At 39.7% G+C, this 21,548-nt stretch overlaps 1 protein-coding gene across 1 annotated transcript in view; it reads left to right on the top strand.

Moving 5' to 3' along the window:
* LOC121952232 (glutamate receptor ionotropic, kainate 1-like) overlaps nucleotides 1–21,548 on the top strand; it is a 37,968-nt gene that overhangs the window by 12,435 nt on the left and 3,985 nt on the right. The window contains exons 5-16 of the mRNA XM_042498776.1: nucleotides 1,443–1,624; nucleotides 2,481–2,534; nucleotides 2,822–2,992; nucleotides 4,189–4,332; nucleotides 6,772–6,879; nucleotides 11,808–11,924; nucleotides 12,363–12,566; nucleotides 13,669–13,892; nucleotides 14,608–14,726; nucleotides 16,320–16,537; nucleotides 18,069–18,294; nucleotides 21,158–21,408. Coding sequence (XP_042354710.1) covers nucleotides 1,443–1,624; nucleotides 2,481–2,534; nucleotides 2,822–2,992; nucleotides 4,189–4,332; nucleotides 6,772–6,879; nucleotides 11,808–11,924; nucleotides 12,363–12,566; nucleotides 13,669–13,892; nucleotides 14,608–14,726; nucleotides 16,320–16,537; nucleotides 18,069–18,294; nucleotides 21,158–21,408 — 2,018 coding nt within the window. The remainder of the gene's footprint in view (nucleotides 1–1,442; nucleotides 1,625–2,480; nucleotides 2,535–2,821; nucleotides 2,993–4,188; nucleotides 4,333–6,771; nucleotides 6,880–11,807; nucleotides 11,925–12,362; nucleotides 12,567–13,668; nucleotides 13,893–14,607; nucleotides 14,727–16,319; nucleotides 16,538–18,068; nucleotides 18,295–21,157; nucleotides 21,409–21,548) is intronic.

The raw sequence follows: 21,548 nt of genomic DNA on the forward strand, positions 1-21,548 counted from the left end.
TAATCTGTGATGTAGTCTTTAAAGGAAATCTTCACCCCTAAATGGTCATTTATATATTAATAACTCACTCCATTTTAAATTTGAAATCTTGGAAGAAAGCTCTATTTTTCACGCATGACTCTGGAGGACGAAGAATCCAATAACAGAGGAAAATTACAAATGAACTGAAGTCCAAGGCATTCATATTTAGCAACAGCACAACTATTTCAAAACATCTGTTTACAAACTCTCACACAACTTGTGCAGTGTAATCCAAGTCTCGTCTTTCAGTCGTCTGCTCCATATTTCCCAACAGACAGCCCTCTCCGACAGGGAACTGAATTTAACTTATCTTTGTTCTCTTCAAAGCCACACTCTAGCACACATAAAATGAAACTTGGATTACACCGCAGAAGTTGTGTGAGAGTTTGTAAACTGATGTTTCGATATAGTTTTGCTGTTGTTAAACAAGGTCACTATGACTTGAATTCATCAAAAACATTTTTTTGGATTATTTGTTCACCCCAGGCATGCAAAAAAACCCCAAAGGATTCTTCCCGAATTCAGTGTAGCACAGTTTGTGTAATTGATAAAGATATGGTCATTTGGTGGGTGAAGTATTCCTTTAAGACCAGGCCAAAACACACACAAAAGAAACTTAATCACCATATTAAAATATTTAATATCACAGACAATATCTTGTCTTATACTATGATATCAATATTTACCCAGCTCTACACCTAAAATAACACATTTTCTGTATAACTATAATAACTGACTGAGGACTAAGCTAATGAGTTTACTGAATATTAACATTGTGTGACATTTGAGGTGAAGAATTGGGGTGGAGAAGAGGTCCAAAGAGCCTGTGTTTTCTGGACCTTACGATATATTTATATGTCAAGGTTCTGATTACTCACAAAATTCAATTTCACTGTCTACCTCCATCAGCTCCCTCGTGCTGGCTAGTAAACCAATCGCTGACAGGGTGCAAGTGCCTCATATCAGACAGCTGCTACTGTTCTTGCCCTCTGCTGACTTCACGCTGCAGAAAGCTAAAACCTAACACTGAGGGCCTCAGATCCAGAGGTGTCCCATATAGAGGCCCTGCCCATGACCCAGAGAATATGAGGCGTCGCTGTTGAAATGTCAAAGTTTATAGATTTTTTTACCTTGTATTTTCGATCAGAAATATATTTCCCTAAAATGTCATGCAGACACACACCGGCACAATAACACACTGTTGTTCACTCATATGTACAAGATACAGGATGTTAGGGTGTGCAGGTTATCCAACACAGGTGTGTGTTTGCCTTTGAGTAAAGCAAGTTATGTGTTGTGCAGCAGCAAGCACATGACCTGCTGATGCGTCCACGACCCTGACCTTTGACCTGGTACCATTGTTTGGTAAAAACAATGTTTCGGAAAGGATAAATAAAATGTCTAATTGATTTTTTTTCCAGGTCTAATGCGAATGCAGGAGTTGATCAAGGCTCCAGCAAAGTACAACCTGAAGATCAAAATCCGCCAGTTGACCCCAGGTAACCAAGATGCCCGACCGCTGCTTAAGGAACTGAAGAAAGACAAGGAATTTTTTATTCTCTTTGACTGCTCCTATCGCATGGCTTCAGAGCTTCTCAAGCAGGTGTGTACAGAGATTGATCTTTAGATTAGTTGGTTCTACAGATTTTAGAACACATTTATGTGTCCTTTAGGGGTGACACCTTATTACCTTGTTTACAAAAGCTTACATGTGAATGAAAAATGTGATAATAAAAAGGATGAAAAACCACTTTCCTTATCAAAGTCAGAATTTAAATGGACCACAACTTATTTCCCATAACATGGATATGCTACCGTTTCGCTAATTGAACACAGATGGTGAAGTGGGGTAGCTGATGATTTATGAAATTAACAGACATGCTGACAAACGTATTTGTGACTGTCCTTGTGTGCATCAATTCCCTACATGCCCGACAGACTGAACAGGGAAAAGTCTCCATTTCTGTAGTCTGCACACGTATTTGTACTGCTTCATTTCAAGTCTGCCCTGCGATAGTTTGGCGACCTGTCCAGGGTGTACCCCGCCTCCGCCCAGTGACAGCTGGGATAGGCTCCAGCCCCCCTGCAACCCTTGAGAGGAAAAGTGGTTACAATGAATGCATGAATGAATTTCAAGTCTCTATTGTCTCTATTGAATTTCAAGTATCTATTGTCATTAACAATTTCAAAGGACATAACTTTAATTAACCATTTTAGTAATCCCCATATTGTTTAATTTCTAACTTAGACATCGTGGAATTCAAGAATATTTTTATTCTTCTTTATGTTTAGTGGCAGCCTTTCTTTTCAATGTCATAAAATTAAATAAACAACTAATCAAATTAATTTGATGTTGAAGATATGTGTGACTGAAGCTGCATTAGAGAACACGTCATATTTGACATAGGCAATACAGTCTGGCATTTTCTTTTACTACTTTATTACTTCTTATTTTGCAGCTTTCATCGATGGGGATGATGACAGAGTATTATCATTTCTTCTTCACAACTTTGGTGAGTTAAAAGGTGTAAAAGTCATTTTATGAGATATACCACACAAAGTAAAACCATGCTCGTCTTTTGTGTGCTCATTTTGCCTTCAGCTGGCTGTGAAAATGTACTGAGAATGTTAAAAAATGTTGCTGTAGTTCATCAGTTCACAATAAAAAGCTAAAAAAAGTTACATCCTGAACTAGAGCTTAAAGCTCTGCCCTGCTCTTTCTCTCTCCATCTCATATAAACACAAACCAACACATCCTTCTTTCTGCCATGCTCCTCATCTCTCCTCTCTTCCCCTGCAGGATTTGTTTGCCTTGGACTTGGAGCCGTACCGTTACAGTGGGGTCAACATGACGGGCTTCAGACTGCTGAATGTTGATGATCCATGGGTAGCCTCCACAATGGACAAGTGGGCCATGGAAAGACTGCAGGGTCCCAAACAAGAGAGCGGCTTGATGGATGGAATCATGACTGTAAGCCCTTATTGTAATTTGGCATTACAGAGTACCAACAATGCTATCCCCCTCTCTGCTGAGATTCCTATAATAAAACATATTAGAATCACATTAAAACAAGGGTAACCTTACACGTATGACTTACACTTTCCATAAAACTATACATCCAACATGTCAGCAGGACATAAGGTACATGTGATACAGTAAAAAAAGATAAAAGGCAAAGATCTAAAACGATAACTTAACAGAAAAGGTAGGCAAATAAATACATTTCTTTTATTTCTTTTTATTTAACCTTCATTTAACTTGGTTTATTCAGCTGAGATCAAAGATCTCTTTTACAAGGGAGACATGTCCAAGAATAGCAGCGACAGAGTTTCAACAACAACAAAATTTTTTTTTTTAAATTTATTATAAATTTTAATTTATCAATTTATAAAAGTGCATAGATATTAGTAACTTTAAGTTGATTAGATAATGCAGTTTTACATAGAAAGCCTGGACTCAGTAGAGTTCACCATGGTTTTGAACTCATTCAAAATCACCGTGTCTCCAAGCTTAACTTCATTCTGCAGATTGTTTATGCTGTAGGTGCAGAGAACCTAAAAGCCTTTTTTTTCTCAATTCAGTTCTGATTTTTTGCACGAAATGCAAAAGTCATGCAAATAGAGATTGTAATTTCCATATTTCATTTTCAAAAGAGAAGATAAATAGGTTAAAGAAAACTGTAACATACTTACTGTTTGAGCACATTTCCTGTTGTTTATATATTGGATAGATATATAAACTGAAAAGGACTGAGAACTTTCTGGCTGTGAAATTTAACCTGTGAGTTTATTAACTTTGATAGACTACTAAACTTTATGACTCTTGTTTCCATAGTAAAATATTACATCCTTGGCTTTGAGCTTAATTAAATGATTGGTTCGAGCATCTGTCCTAATGTCCTAATGTGTTCTGATGTTCATAAGATAAATGTTTTATCACCATCTCCTTCATTTTCCAAAGTCATATTTGTTGTATTCCTTAGTTTTATTTGGTCCATTATTATATCTGTTCTACTCATATATCGTGTTTACTTCTCCAATAGCACATGTTGCCTTGAGTAAATTCTTCCAGACATGCTCTCTTCACGTTTTACTGTAATCTTCTTGCACATGGGTGTGAGAAAAAAAAATCCCACTGACTTCTTTATCTTACTGCCTCCTCCACAGACAGACGCAGCCTTGATGTATGATGCGGTGTTTATGGTTGCCGTTGCATCGCAGCGAGCCACTCAGATGACCGTCAGCTCCCTGCAGTGTCACCGCCACAAACCCTGGCGCTTCGGACCACGCTTCATGAACCTTTTCAAAGAGGTCAGTATCAGATAAGACCATGGAGTGCCAAGAACTAAAAAACCCTGTTACATCAGCAGCATGACTTAAGAAACCCCTGTTGCTTCTAGCTTGACCACCATGAATTTTTAATGATGTGTTTTGAAAGTGCTCCTCGAGCTCGAGATCCTTAAAATTTCCCACGTAATGCCTCCGTTACAAACATGAATGTTACTTTATAGGTCCCTCCTGACAGGCCATGCTTTGCTTCTGAAAGTACACAACATGAAAATGTACGCTATTTATGTACTTATAAGTTGAAAGCATGCGGTTCGGCCCAACTGTCAGGCTGGATGCCTACAGACAGAAATGAGGCCTTTGATGCATGAGTGTTTTGATCTCTTAAGTCTTAAATCCAGCAGAGGACCGTTGGCCGCCATGGAGAGGGAACATTCTCATTCAATCCCCTCACTCATATTTTCCTCTTCATGCCCCTCATCCTTCTTCTCTTCTCGCTCTTTCTCTTTACATCTCAGTGTCTCTCTCCTCATGAGCTCTTTGTTTTTTTTGTCACTGCCCATCCTTTGAAGCATGTGTCCTCCTGCGCCATTCATCACAAGATAAGAGCCTTTTTGATTGCAAGAACTCGTAATATGTCTCACATAGCACTCAATTAAAAAACATTTCAGACAAGAGACTGCAGAATACGAGGACACAGCTTTCATTTCAATGGCTGAAATTAAATCCTGGGCACTGTAACTTTGGGTGTTTTCTCTCCCCTCTAGCTATTGTTGTCCACAATAGTCGGTGTGCTTCTGTGGACAAAATTAACCGAATACCGTTTCAGTGCAAATCATTTCATGACAGAAAGCACAGAAAATAGGGTAATTTCTTGGATTTTTAATCTCGGCTTTCAAAAATTGTCATTTCTACAGCAGCAGCAATGTGTCTCTGGGATTCATTTACTGTATTTTGGATGATATTTCTTAAGTCAATTTTGATTGGCATTTCTCATTTAACTTTACAATGTCTTTACTCCAGGACATGTTCCTTTGCTAGGAAAATGAAGCAGAAAGACTCATACGTTTTCTGTCAGGAGCTGCTCTTTTTACTTCTGGCTGTCTAAAATTGGGGGACACAGAACGCTCTATAATAGCCTCAATTTTCGAATTTTAACAAATTCCACTTACTTGTTCCAAAGTGAAAAGCTGGTTGGCAGCAATACATAAATTTTAGCTTGTACTCAACATGAATTAGGATAAGCTGATGGTGTCTTGGTGTAACATGGCACGACTCATGTTTTTCATTACATGTTCAGGTGTACCTCTCTTGCTCTCTCTTATAATATTACGCAAAATAAGTAGTGAATATGTTTTTGAGGTATGAGAAATCATACAACATTAGCCAAGATATGCAGCATACAATAAGTACAAAAAAATGTTGTGTGACACAAAACAATAGAGCAGGGATACTCAACTTGCTTTGCCTGTAGGCCATTTTTGCAAAGTGACAGAAGACCGGGGGCCACTTAAACAAACATTAATAACATTTATCAGTATATATGATAATTGAATTGCCTGTTTTAAGCCTTTTGAAATTTGCTTTCCTCACTTTTGCCAGGAAGGGAATCCAGTCGCAGTAACCCACACAGGGCAAGTGTATACAGGGACGTTTCTAGGATTTGAGGACATTCGGGGCTTAGCCTGGACCTTGCGTAGGAGGTCCAGGAGATCCTTCCTTGGCACTTCTCTATTTTATTCTGCTCTATTTTGATGCACTCTGGCATCCCATTTACATGCAAAGTATACAAATTCTTAGTGTGAATCATTTTATTTTTTATTGTAAATTAGAACATGGCTGGCGGGCGCCCTCTGACGGCCCAGATTTGGCCCACACGCATTTAGTTTAGTGTTACTGAAATACAGGGGGATAAAAAAGTCACTTTGTGCCAGAGTCAATATCATCTGCTTGAAATGAACACATCTGCAGACACCAAGGCATATTTAATGAAGCCATTCAGGTTTGAAGCATTTGCTGTATAAGCACAGCAGCCCGTAAAATATATTGTATCCACATGATGTAGATGAAAATTTGTACAGATCTGAGAATTAACTTCCCACAGGAAAAAAAATAGTTTTTACTATTTACACCATATACCATGCATGCTAACATCCATAGCAACTCAAATTAAATATTATTTACCATAAAGATAGTATGAACATGCATGCACATGTAGTTATTTTTGCTTCAGTGAACAAACACTTTCATGCATATTGAAAATGGCCCGCAGAACAACCTGTGGATGTCTTCCAGTCTTCAGCTGATATCTTCCAGCCGTCTGTCATCAACACTGATATCCTTCTCTCTCCCCTACACTTCTCCTCCTGGGAGTCTGCTCCAGAGCTTCGATGAGGCTCCACACTCAGATGCCATTTGAGACTATCTCCCACTTCTCTCTCCCTCTGCGTTACTCCTCTGTAGGCACAGTGGGATGGACTGACAGGGCACATTGTTCTTAATAAGACAGATGGCCTGAGGAGAGACTTTGATTTGGACATCATCAGCCTCAAAGAGGACGGCACAGCCAGGGTGAGCACAGGGGCCTAAAACAGCCAATTACACCACTCTCATGCTGCTTCCACTGGCTGATTCATTCCATTAAGGCATGTGTGTGTGTGTGTATGTGAGAGACAGAGAGAGAGAGTGAGAAAGAGAGAAGTGCTTTAGAGATTTTGTTTCCCATTTGTTTTCCATCCACACATTTATTATTTGGTTGAAACTTGTCCAGTCATGAATATTTATAATGCAACAACTGATTATTTCTTTCCACACTGTCTGTGCTTCGTGTTACCCTCTTCACATTTTCAAAAGGGTATTGTGGAGGGCGGAAGTCGCCTCACGAAAAGGTGGATCAAGGTTTGTGCCAGTGCCATGTTTGGTCCAAGCCTTGTTGCCCCCCCCCCCCCACCCCCCTGCCGTTTCTCCCCTCTCTTCTCACTCTGTATGCCATGCACCTCCGTGCTCCTTGCCTTGTCAACCTTGTTTCTCTTCACTGATTTTGTGTACAGCAATGCCATGTATTTGACATTTCAGTTCTCCCAATGTTTTGGTCCAGGCATTGTTCTGACACTTGTCAAAACTTTATCAGCAAAAAATATATATAAAAAATATCCCTTTGTCTAAATAGACTTAACAATACCTCCACTGAAAGTGAGAAGTGAGTCCTGCACTTTCTCTTGATGTAATGTCATGCTACAGCTGCTGGCTGTGAGAAACAAAGAAATAATGGACTTTAACTCCCCGATCCTTCACTTTTGCAGAGTTCTACTCCACTACTTATAATTTACTTAACTGTTAGACTCCCCTCATACTTTCATGGGAATCTGGGAATCATATACACTAGCAGTACTTAACTGCAGCCAAGAGGGAGCAGATGATGACAGCTGGAGTCGGGCATCAAGTGTTGCATTGAGAGGACCAGATTGCAGTCACGGCACAAGTTAAATGCTCAAATCAATGAGATTGTGTGTGTATCAAATCTATTTTTATCTAATGATTTTTCTATATCAAATTAAGTTGCATTTTAAAAGCAAAATCTATGCTTCTTTTACATTTTTTATGGTTATTTATATTTTTTATTGAGCTCTATATGATATTTAAAGATTATCTAGGATTCAAAATCTGATTCAGGTTGTTTGCACACAGCTCTCAACATTGAGCTGTCTGAGCTGGCTCGTGGCTAACCCAGGGTTTTAGGAAGAAAACTGGGCCCCTGTTCCCTCCTATGAAAGTTGCGTAGTGGCACACAAAGCCAAAAAAAGTTCAACTACAGGATAAAAAATTACCCAGATGTTCTGATCTGATAGAGCAAGGCCAATTGAAATTTCCACTGGCTGAGCCGAATACCTACGGTTTATTGCTATGCTAACTTAAATGGGGATAAAAATGATTTAATCGTGTGGCTCTTCAAGACTTTCCAAATGTTATAGGACTGAATGGATGAAGTCCCGTTAATGAAACGTGTCCATTAGCAGAGGTTGCTGAGGAAATGCATCCACTGTGTAAAGACATCTCTTTCGTCATGTAAGTCAATGGAGGAAAAAGCCTTTTTGGGCCACAAGACATCCTGTGACTAATGTAATAAGCCTGTTAGGCTACTACGAAAATAAGATTCCAAGCCCAGGGCACCTTCTGAGCTTGTAGAGCAAACAGTGCTTACAACACCAACAACTGAAGGGGAACTGAAGGGTGGGCGTTTCGCTTCTGTGATGAGGCCACTATTTGGGATGCTGTCATCAGCGGTGAACACTGTATGACTGCAGTGCAGAGTGGTGGCGATATCTGATTTAATTTTTATTTAAATCTCTTTTAAGATCATTTGCCAATCTTCAAAGAGTCCACAGTAAACACATATACCCACAAAGGGACTCTTTATTACCAATAACAGATAACTTAACACACACAGAGGGAGTGTGACTTCATTCTCTGCTCAGGACACCATTATTCCACTATACCTCTACATAGCAAATAGTTAAAACTGCTAATTAATGTTCTGAATGTTGCATTAAGCTCCTATGAAAATCAGACAACATAATATATAGTGACAACAAAACATAATAACTTACATAAGTGAAAGACAAAGTAAATACATAAGCGTATTAGCTTTGTTGCTAACCTTTTAATTTAGTCTCACAAAAAACACGGTAAACAGCAAAGCGCAAATTAAATATTCTCTACTTTACCACCTCTGCTTATCAGCTTCAAACCGAGTATTTATTGAGTGAAAGACGGAATGTTGAATTAATTCATCCCCATCAAACACATAGTTTACCGTCAGAAGTTGGCAAAGTTCTTCCTCTCCGTCTGCTTCAGTTGTCAGACAGACAGGTATGGAGGCAGGCAGCAGCTGTCAAGGTGCAGAGGCAGTGATTTATACTGTAATTTTGATTCCATTCAGTACTTTTAGCCCTCAAAAGCCTCCCCTCAGACGAAATACCACAACATGGTAAGCACATCACATAAAAGGCTTGACTTTATGGTCATGGAAAAATGAATTATCAGTCCGTTGCAGTCGTGTTAGTTCTTGGGCACTGGAGTGTTAAATACACTCTGAAGAGGATGATGGGCCTAAACAAAGTGAAAGTCTCCCAGGAAATGAAGTAATTTCTCTTAAAGTTGTTGACTTTCTAGAAATATTTTTTTCCCCTTTCCACTCAGATTTCTTGGCTTGGCTCAGTAAGTCTCCCTCTCTGTGGTAACGGTTTTCCAGTCTGATTTGGTTCTGGATGGAGATGAGCTTTAGGATTCATAGATAACATTTTACTCCCAGCGTATAAGAGAGAATTCCTGTCAGTTTTTATAGCACACTTTGTTGTTGGGAGCCACTCTGGTATGCATGATAAATTTGCAAGGCTATACACAGTAAATCCTTGACTTTGGGGTTTAAAAGATGATGACTGTGTGCCATGCAGTAGTCCGAGGCTATATTTTAGCATTGATCTCATTGGCTGGGTCAGATTACTATATTACTTAAACTTCAAACTGACTAATCGTGCAGTTGATATTTCTGAGAGGAGGATTTTTCCCAAAATAACACTGATCTACAACATGAGCTGGATTACGTGAAACTGCGCGGTATCTGGGACCAAAATACCCTCCACACTTCCAAAAATATTGCTCTCACTCGGCCCATTTATCTTTGAGATTGGGGACAATACAATTAATTAAATCCAACCCCATTCACTGTGTTCCTCATCTGCGGCGTCGAGAGATAAGGCAGATTTATGGACTGCCGCACAGAGTGGACCCTTGCTAAAGTGCTACGGTGGAGATATGGAGTGCTTTTAGCGAGGCTATAAGTGAGCACATTTTCTGTCAGTCTGTATGACTGGCTGAACAGAATAAGATAGAACGTAATGGGGAGTGAAAAGCATGTTATCTTTTCCAAAAGGTAATCCCACATAGCCATTTTCTGCAAAATAAATTGTGAAAAATAAGACCTTATGTAGTGCTCGGTTTAATAAGAGGTACTGATGCGTTCACTACTACTCATCCTCTTATGAACGGGCCATTGTTTCTGACTGAAAATACCCCAAATCATGACTTTCTGTTCACAGACTGAAAACCGAAAGAGGATGAAAGCTTAAGTTCTCTCTTAATAATGATGCTTGATCATTTAATACACTTAACTTTATTGCATCAATGTTCTGCGCCCCTTGACCTTTGTTCAGCTCTTAACCAGTTGAGGGGATTTGAAAGGGTCAAAATCCAGCTGCCAGACGCCTGTTCTAATCTGATAACTGTCTGGATTATACCGCCTGGTCCGATGAACCGGACACTCTCATTCACAGTTACTGCGACAGGACGGATGGCAGACACCATGTCATACTCCATCCCCCCAAACGCTATCTGATCCTGCTCTTAGTCATTCATACCATCCCTGTGCTGTGCTGTGATTTCCAACTCCTCACCATAATACACAAGTAGGGCTGCAAATAATAATTTTTTTCATTGTCAGTTGTTCTGTGGATTATTTTTTCAATTAGCATTTGGTTTATAAAATGTCAGGGAAAAAATGATTTCTTGAAGCCCAATGTAATGTCACCAACATTCAAAAAACTGAAGATATTCAGTTTATTAATCCTAATGACTGAATCCTGGACATGTTTGTAATACAATGAATTTCAACATTTTAATTGTTGCAGATTACGAGTCAACTAATCTTCCTGTTGTTTTAGCTCAAAATTTAGGTAATAATATACTCAAAACAGGTTATCTAACATACGATTTTTGATATACGTGTATTTTACAGATTCAAAAGGGATAAAAAAAATACAAATGCTAACAGATGTCCATGCCAATCCAAAGACCATAATTCATCATGAAGAAATTGCTCTCCTCACATTTATTGTTAAAAAAGCCACACCTTGATTGATCAGGCTGCACATAATGTTCAATACTTGAGAGTGAGATAAATAACTGCACACAGCAGTAAAAATATCGGTTTGTTCCAGAATATCTTTAAACTTCTACCTGACTTACACAATCAGCAGCGCTGTTGTAACAAATTACTTCTAAAATTTCATATTCACTGTACATAAAATTGATTTTTTTTAGCATTTTGCCTAGAATCATGAGAGCAACGTGGAGCAAAGGGAAACGTTGTAGGATAGTGAATGGAGCAGAAGGTTGAAAATGAGCCAGGAGTGTCTTTTAACCACACTTCTTTTTCATTTTTCTGTTCGACGAATCAGAAAATATGACTAATATGCAGCATATCAGAGCAATTTCTAGTATCCTGTTAAGACTTAGAGACTAAATCAGCCTCTATTTGGTGTGAGAGATAATAAGAATAACTAATTTCCTTCAACACCAACATGTGTCAGTGATCATTAATTATCTCAAAGCTCTACCAGAAGTAAACTTCTATACACTTCAATTTTGTCCCCCATGGTACCTCTTCTGGTCAAAGCACAAAATGAGTATCAATAAATCTAAAACCCTGTTTGCCTTTCCAGATTGCTGTGTGGAACTCGTACAGGGGAATGAACCTGACGGAGAAGTCCAACCGAGACAAGAATAACAATGTGACAGACTCTCTGGCTAACAGGACTCTTATTGTCACCACGATACTGGTGAGGAGGAAGGTTAAACAGAGGACAGCATGGGCAGAAGGAGGGGAGTGCATATGGGATGTGTAGACACAGACAGGGGGACAACAGAAGGAAATACAGTGAGAAGGGAGGAGGTAATTTTTGCTGAGCTGGATAGTTTAAATTTGTATTTTTTACATTTTTTGTCATTGATGCACACAGAGAAAATGTAACTTAGAGAAAATGCATTCTTCAAAGTCATATCCAGACATTAATCAAGAAAGACCACTGGATCTGTTTAGACATTTTGCCACTCATCCTATTAGCTCTGAGAATCAACAAAGTAGTAAAGCATCCTCAAGTTTTAGACTACAGGTTCAGTTCAGTTTAACATGGCATTCGGCATAGGAATAATTGAATCAGATTAACGAATATATGCCTTGAAAACTGTGAAATACAGTGTTTTCTTGTGCTGTACAGGAAAATCCATATGTGATGCACAAAAAGTCTGACAAGGAGCTGATTGGGAACGATCGTTATGAAGGTTACTGTCTGGACCTTTTGAAAGAGCTCTCCAATATCTTGGGTTTTACGTATGAAGTCAGACTGGTGGCTGATGGGAAATACGGCGCCCAGAATGATAAGGGAGAGTGGAACGGGATGGTGCGGGAGCTGATTGACCATGTGAGTAACAGCAGTCACACTAGAGTTCTTGTTTACAGGTAGAAGAGGGTATATCAGATTAATGAGGGACATTTGGGCACAACCCTGGCTTTTTGGTTTTATGAATTTGGCCACCATGTTAACCAATTACTTCAGCATAATTACAAATACTACAATGCAAAAATACTGCATTTAAAATTTAAGGAAAAGCACAGAAGTATTATCAGCAACATGTACTTCAATTATAGTAAAGGTACTCACTTGGCAGAAAAACATCCACTGAAACTGTTTTTTAAATTTATATGACATTATTTGATTTGTATTGTTGCATCAGTACTTACATTTATTCGATGTAAATGGTCAGGTTTGTGCTAGTTTGAGCTATTTTACACAGGTTCTTTAGTGTTGTGGTTCCCAACCTCAAAGTCAGGGCCCTCCAAAGGTTTTTTTTTCTAATTTTTTTTGTGAAATATTGGATATAGAAATCTCTCTCTTTTGTGGATCTGCTAACAACTCACGTGATGTGAAACGTGACTAGGAGCGCCAGCTAAACACTGCTTTTCTTTTGTAAGAGGTTACAAGCCAGAAAGTTTGGTGGTCACTGGTTCAGTCTTGTATGAATAATATTGCTTTGTTAAACTATTTTAGGAGCTTATAATACGTTTGTATAAGCTGTCATAAAATGTAGAGGAGCAGAAGTATTTATCTGAAACACTTGCCTAAATGTATTTATTTGTCTTCATAACTAATCTGCTTCAGACCTGGTGAAATTTGGAATGCTGTATCTAAAATAAGTTAAATCTCCACCTCCTCCCTCTTGGTTTAACAAAGCATGTTGCACTCATACTCTATCACCAGTCTCAGAAAGGTAATCTGTTATTTTTCCAGTCAGTGATTCTAATCCAACACACCATTTGTCAAATTTTTGTCAAAAAAAAGTTATATTTCTTTTGCTGTCTGTTCAAGTGTTCATACAAAAATGTAACAAGTTTTTCATTTTGTTGGGATATTGAAACACAGACATTTGTTAATAAGATTGATTGATACTGGAAGAAGCCATATGTAACCTTAAGGAGTGCTCGTTTTACCTGTGGTATCTTACTTGATCTTTTTGCTTTTTAAGGTTGCAGACCTTGCTGTGGCCCCTTTGACCATTACATACGTTAGAGAGAAAGTCATTGACTTCTCCAAGCCCTTCATGACCTTAGGAATAAGCATTCTGTACCGCAAACCCAACGGCACCAATCCAGGCGTATTCTCCTTCCTTAATCCCCTGTCTCCGGACATCTGGATGTACGTGCTGCTGGCCTGCACAGGAGTTAGCTGTGTTCTCTTTGTGATTGCCAGGTAAGAGGATGGGTGGATGTTTGTTATAATGAAATGATGTACAATGGGATGGAAAAATCTAAAGGGTTGCTGCAGGTATATCCTGTAGGAAACATAAATGGTGACTGAGCTGTCCACAGCCAGGGTCAGCTTTGCCACAAGCTCTTTTGTCAATAATCCGAAAGTGCAAAAGATAAGAAAATGGGAGAAGGTGCCAGCACTGAGCATTTGGAAACAATACGCAGAGTCATGCCTCTTGTATCATATTCACATGACAAGAATCACAACTAGTCTGGAACTGGCACGACTGTACTTCAGCAAATTTCTAATTTTGCATTGGTATTCTGAAATAACTAAAATTATACTTTGCTGCGTGTCAGCTGCCAGGCTGACTTTGGTTGTGCTTGTTTAGTAGCTGGGAGTAATTGTAAGCTCGCCCCTCAGCTCCCTCTCAGATAGTGTTTTAACACCCCCTTCAACAGGTTGCACCTAGCAACCTGTAACTGAGCTATGTATTTCTGTGAAAATCAAAATGCAAATCAAATGTGAAGTGTAGATTGCACCCAAATAAATAAGAAGCCTGTACTGAAGTTAAGTGCGTGACCAGTATTCCCCTCATGCAGCTTTGCTACAGTACATAGAGGAGGATTTGCCTGTTTATATTTTTCATCTTTCCTTCTGTTATTGCAATTTTCCTTTCATATATTTCTCTGTCTGTTCTTTTATTGTCTTGCAGGTTCACTCCATACGAGTGGTATAACCCACATCCATGCAACCCATCCTCAACTCTAATACAGAACAATTTCACATTACTCAACAGTTTCTGGTTTGGCGTTGGAGCTCTCATGCGGCAAGGTATTTAGAGGGCAGTCAAAGCAATTATAAGCCATATTTTCATGTTGCGTGTTTATATATGTGAAGATTTGTCATTTTGTGACTCTCGCTGATAAACTGATGCTGTTGTTTTTCCCAAGAGGTCAGTCTCTACTGCTCCTAGTCACAAACCTTTGCTTTTTTTTACATTTTGGTTTAATTGCTCACAACTTTACTGTTTTGGATTTTTTGGTCACTGTCACCACTCTCACACCAGTGTCTTTAACAAGCCTCCCTGTACACTACCTAATGAAGCACCAAACAGTGGAGGCAGACCAAGTTAGTGACTAGCCAGTGAACACAGTGAAGTATTTAGCAGCTAAAATAACAGACATAGCCTTCTGGAGTTATATTAGAGGCCAGTTTAGAGATAAAAGGAGACTGATTATCAGACTTACATTTCTCAGGTGGTCAGAAGCATGATTCTAATAAGTTATTGCAGGTTTAAAGGACTACTATTAGCAGAGGCCAATGTCTCTGCAGAGCTGTTTAATAAACTCCCTGTGCTGGCGCTGTAAACTCTGCGCTAAGCTGTTTAATTCAAAACATCAATATTCGCCTCCTGTTTTCTGTGAATGCCCTTTCCATGTAGCCTGGGTCCAGTACCCATTAATTGCAACCGTACCCTGTAATAACAATCATGTGTCACTTTGTGGGGACTTGACCTCCCTTGAGGCAGGAGATTTGGGCAGGATAAGTCCAGAATGCCTGATTGGACAGCCAATAGACCTCCTGAAAACAGCAGTCCACAACAAAATGGTGACGGAAAGCTTCATTTTGTCAAATGTATCAATTCTTAAGAAATGCAACAGTATAGATCATTAACAATGTTGATGCCTTGTGATGTGTGCAACCTAGCGGGTGGTAGTTGACTGTGACCTTGAGTACTCAGCTGGTTGCGGTGCCTGAGAATAACTGCTACCTTGGATGCGTGGCCGTTAAATCAACTCTCCAGAATCAGTAAAAGTGTAGCAATTTTTCACTACGAGTGGAAAAAGGGTTTAAAAATAGACATAAATGTTTCAAACCAGGCACATTAAATGTGGTAAATAATCACAGTCATCCTGTTTTTCATTGCTCCTTTCTCTGCACAGAAAGTAAAAGATAAATAATGGAGCTCATTTCGTTTTTTGTGTTTTTTCAGTTTTATGTTTCATTATGGTTCTGGCATGATGTGTTTCCTCACTTTCTTTTGTTCAGCTTTATTTTGTCTGTCACATTTAATTTTTCAAATTTACACTTGTTCTATTATATTTGTTTTTTCACAATGACCTCTTTTTTTTGCATCTTTGTGTTTTAGACTAAACAAGTGAATAGGTGCACAATTCATCATTTAGAGCTGAGGTGAAAATCCAATTGGAGCTGTGGTGTGAATCCTGCCATTAAGATAATTCCATTTGGACTTTATTTTTCTTTAAAAGAATATAGATTCTTTTCCATTTAGTGCTTTTAAGATTGTCTAGTAATAGTTCGCACACAGACTGCTGTTCTAACTGTTCTGGATGCACTATACTCATCACGTACTGATTCAGGCTACTTTTTAACCTTTTGTAACACTCATCTCTTTGCTTTCAGGCTCGGAGCTGATGCCTAAGGCTCTCTCTACTCGTATAGTCGGGGGTATCTGGTGGTTCTTTACCTTAATCATCATCTCCTCCTACACGGCCAACTTGGCTGCCTTTCTCACTGTGGAACGAATGGATGCACCCATCGACTCAGCAGACGATCTGGCGAAGCAGACTAGGATTGAATATGGGGCGGTGAGGGATGGATCAACCATGACCTTCTTCAAGGTACAACTGATGTAACCTCTAAATTAGCTTTCAACTTGAGCAAAATCACAGCATAAAAAAGTAATAGTCGAAATTACCACGAAGAAGTGCCTGTTTACTTTGTCTAAAGTTCATTTCAAGTTGTAGATCCTGTCAAATTATGCTATACACATAGTGAATTTTATAAATATTACAGCAGAGGTCAAATAAAAGCCCCCATTCATATGTAGTATCATTTATCTGAATGAAATCATAATTCAGAGCTTTTAGAATGTGAGAAAAAAATAGTTTTCATTTCAAATCAGTTAATAGTCTGTGATTACTCCTGTTGACCACATTAATGTGATTGAGTTATGCTGTGATTTTATATTTGTATATATAACACAAATACCTCAGGTTATTTAGATACCAAATTAGTCAATAGTAAAAACATACACTGGACACCATTGTCTCAATAGTGCAACATATGCAGTGGTTTGTATATCTTGTGAATTAGTACCTTATGAATGTTGTTACCCCCTTAAAGTAGAGGTACATACTTAACATAAAGAAACGTGGTGACAATGTGCCTTAAAATAACTCAAAGTTCACTTAGTTTTGCATGATCCCAAACAGTGGTCTTCTTGTGGAGAGTCCTGTGCTGTTTGACCCTTCCACAGCCCCAACCATCCGGCTCACGCAGACTTTGGGTCTTTTTTACTGCGTCCTCCTTTACTCCTGTGAGCACACTGGTCGCAGCCCTCCCTCTTACATGGGTTATACACGAAGTACTGACTCATGATTACATGAGTGTTTCTATTAATCATGCAGTACTTTTTGTTGGTATATGTTCAAACGACAGCCTTAATAGTGTGTATTCATCTCTAATAAATTTCTGGTCATTTGGGAAAATTCACCACTTAATTTGTATTCTGCCACACCTTCCCTTATACTAAACTGGAGGGTTTGCTCAGCTGCTCCCTCCATCCTGAATCTCTGCCAGACTTCCCATGTAAAAGAAAAAATCTAAAGATGGAGGCAGAGAAAAAGACTTGCATTTACTTTAAAGTAAGGCGATGTAGATGCATCAAGAGTGATGGAAAGTGGAGAAGGTACATCTTAAGACTACTTGTATTTGCATTTTGAGGCGTCTCAGTTGAAGTAATGCATATAACTTTTTAGTTTGTATTATATAATGTATCGAGTAGTCCTCGGGCAGGGCTGTCACTTCCTTCCCCCACCCGCCACCCACTCCCCTTGCATCCTGGTGGCTCAGCAGGGGTGATCCGTGCAGGGCTTTATCCTCCCAGATTGCAGCCAGTGATTACCGCTGCCTGGATAGGAAGAAGCAGGCTGTGTTGATGGCTCGAACAAATTGAATCAGCTGGAGGAGATTTAGAACACAGCTGTCCCATTTTCTCTGACTGAGCAAGGAGAAACGCACATGCAAGACACACTCAAAAACAAATAGAGTCCCAGACATCTTGCTGTTAAACTTATATTTATGTATGGTAGTATATGAAATATATTTAACACTTCTCACCAACTTCTGCCTGTTTGACTCCTTTGGTAGAAATCAAAGATCTCGACCTATGAGAAGATGTGGGCATTTATGAGCAGCCGGAAGAACACTGCATTGGTTAAGAACAATCGAGAGGGCATCACCCGGGTCCTAACGACAGACTATGCCATGCTGATGGAGTCCACCAGCATTGAGTACATCAGCCAGAGAAACTGCAACCTCACACAGATCGGAGGTCTCATAGACTCCAAGGGCTACGGAGTGGGAACACCTATCGGTAAGAAGAATGGGGGCTAGTGTCTGTAGGTTCCCCCCTCACAATCACCATCCTTTTAAGTCAGTGGAGCATGGAAAGCCCCAAAGAAAGAAAACACTTTTTAAAGTCTTGATACTGTAATGGAGCAGTCATTTAAAAAGAATCTGCATATATTGAAACAGAAACCAAAATGTCTTTTACATTTTGCTTTGAAAGAAAATTTTGGAGTTGTCCTTGTAACTTCAACACAGAGAGACTCTTAAATGATAGTGTGAACTTTCTGGCATTCCCTGCTTGTTCTCCATGGTAGACTGCCCACACTTGGCTCAGTTAAAACAAGCCATAGACAAGTGTAACCAGAAATTACACTCATATGCATACTTTTGAGAATATTAAAATGTAGGAAAGGCCCTCTGAAAATTCTGTTGATATGTTTTAACAGAAATATATTTGGAATTTGCATTTTCATTCTTCAGGAGTTCAAGTACAGAGATACTATCCTGTAACCTGAAGATTCAAAGGCACTTCCATCCAAATTCTTCACTAGCTGTTTACTGTGAATGTACATGTGAGGTTTCTGTCCAATTTGCTGGATTGAGAACTGAACCTGGAAGCAAGTCAACCTGCTGGACCATGTCTGCAGGCGGATGTTTACTTAAGCAGTGCTTAACATCTTGACTCTCTCTTGTGTTTTCTCCTTTGCTCACAAGATGATTTTTTTAAAATGTAGAGCCAGTTCAAAATATTTATTTTAAGCTAGAGTAGTTTTGCTGAGCACAACCTGTCTTTGCTTAGGACATTCTCCACACCTGCATATGGTGGCAAATACAGGGCATACATTAAAATGTATGGCTACCACAATAGGAATAATGAGGGTGGGGCCACACCCATCCTACACCTAGAGTCACCAACAAAGGAGTTCTCCTTCGTGAGTGCTCTGTCAGTTTTTAAAACCTGCCCCCTGCCCAGTCCCCTACGTAGCTAAGAGAGTACCTCAGATAGTTTCGACCAAATACTGATTCAATAGATAACAATATCCATAGAAACAAAAATGAGAGGCACACGAGCAGAAAGTTTCAGCAGCTCAAATTATGGGCTGGCTAGGCATATGTAGAGTCTGGATCCAAGCTGCACCCTTTGGATTGGAGGAGCCAGACTGAATGCCTCCCCGGGGGATGCCCACACTTTAGCAGGAGGTGCCAATCCGATGCAGGGGACCACACATCTTTATTTCCATACATACAGCTACAAGAAAGGCTAAATTATGGCATGAGGGTTGGCTGTGGCCATAACAATATAGAATCATGAAATATATATGGACAGGAAATAGTTGTACGAAGGATTGCTGATACAATATGCAATAGTGGAGGATGCGGTTTTACAGTGGAAGAAGTGCAATTACAAATACAATAATATACAAAAAAAGTAACATTTAACAAAAGCCAGAGTTCAAAGGTTGTGAGGCTTCTCCAAGCAGCAGGGGGAGGAGGATACAAAGCACTTCCTGTAGAACTCAAGCAGATGTAAGGATGGCTTGCAGGGGGGTGATAGGCAATGCCAGTTATCATCTGACACACCTCTACCAAATAGAATCAAGTTTCAGTCACACCACTGAGCCAACCCTCTTAACAAGCTTGTTGATTCTAGGGTTGCCAGCTGTTCTCACCCTGAACACTTCTATGAAGGATATAATGATGGCCACCACGGAGTGGAGGAGTATCTGCACCATAGTTACTGCAGGGGACAGATCCTCTGCAGAAAGTTAAGTTGGCACTCCTCAAGAGGGCATCCAGTCGAGTTGATGTTGAGCTGCAGGTGGTCCGGCCCACATCATTTGTTTGTATTCAACCTCTTTCCAACCACGGCAAGCTGTATCTAAAAGCAAGAGATGTGAAGGATGAACAAGAAGAAAGAAAGGTGGACACCTGTGATGCAGCTGTTACATACTGTAGCCGACCAACTGCATGCTTTTTTTAATATATGACACCTATAGGAGCGTCAACCTGTTCCTCTGAGAGTGTAGTCTAGAGCAGGTCAGTTAACGTGGCCTTAAAACCAAATAAAGAAATAAAAAAAAACCATGATGCTAAACCAGGAAAATGATGCCATCCTGCACCTCAATATCTAGCCAGAAGGGAAACTGCAGGGGGCAGTCATAGCTTGACTCTTTCCCTCCAATTACCCCAGGACAATTTTAGTTGTTTGGTGTTGTTTGGTGTGTTTGGCTGGGGGTTTTCCATAGCACAGGAACTCCATAGAGGTTCAGGTTTAGGTTAAAGATGTGCTTAAGAACTAAAACACAGTTGAGTGGCACACCACTTTAGCTCCCTTAGGCTGATGCCCTCGGGGCAGATGCAGCCGTGCCTGGGCTGCACTGAGCTGAGCTGACAACTGAATCTATTCAGCTCTCCTCTGATCAACAGGCTTAAATGTACCGGATGTTTTTAAGCTCTGGATTGTCAGATAGTTTTGGGGAATGCTGTAAAGGAGTTGGGGGGCCTTATCAAACCTATTAAAAGTGTTTTAATTCCTTCCTTTGGCCCTATCCATGTCTCCTGCAGTCACCTGATCTCCGGTCTGTTTGATGATGTTACCCAAAATACATTTAAATAATGAGAAATATTACAAATGCAAATTGGACTTTTATATCCTCAAGATACATGTAGATTAATGTTCCCTGTCACACACAGTTAGTTCTGTTTTTTGTAGCAAAGGCTCCAAGTTCACGGTAGAAAATGCTCATTCTTCACCAATATACTGTTAACAAAGTAAACAGATCGGTTCCTTCTGCATAGCTGCCATACTTTATTTTAATAATGGGGCATTTAAAGATTTTTCTAAATTCTCTTTCTGTATTTAATGTCTTTCTATTTGCCGTCTTGAGGTTCTCCATACAGGGACAAAGTGACCATTGCCATCCTTCAGCTGCAGGAGGAAGGGAAGCTGCACATGATGAAGGAGAAGTGGTGGAGAGGCAATGGCTGTCCAGAAGAGGACAACAAGGAGGCCAATGCTCTGGGCGTAGAGAATATCGGTGGCATCTTCATTGTCTTGGCTGCTGGTTTGGTCCTCTCTGTGTTTGTAGCTATCGGAGAGTTCATCTACAAGGCTCGCAGGAACGCCGACATCGAGGAGGTGAGTGAGGGCCAGCAACTGCTGTTCTGTTGCAGAGTGATGATGACCAATTAAAGGTTACACTCAAAGGGAAAAGTCTCATTCATAATGAGAAGTTTGTTTTAAAGCGTTGTTGAAGAGAGGATTCATTAAATGTAGGT

This window comes from Plectropomus leopardus, chromosome 13 (assembly GCF_008729295.1).
Source record: "Plectropomus leopardus isolate mb chromosome 13, YSFRI_Pleo_2.0, whole genome shotgun sequence".
Taxonomy (NCBI): Eukaryota; Metazoa; Chordata; class Actinopteri; order Perciformes; family Serranidae; genus Plectropomus; species Plectropomus leopardus.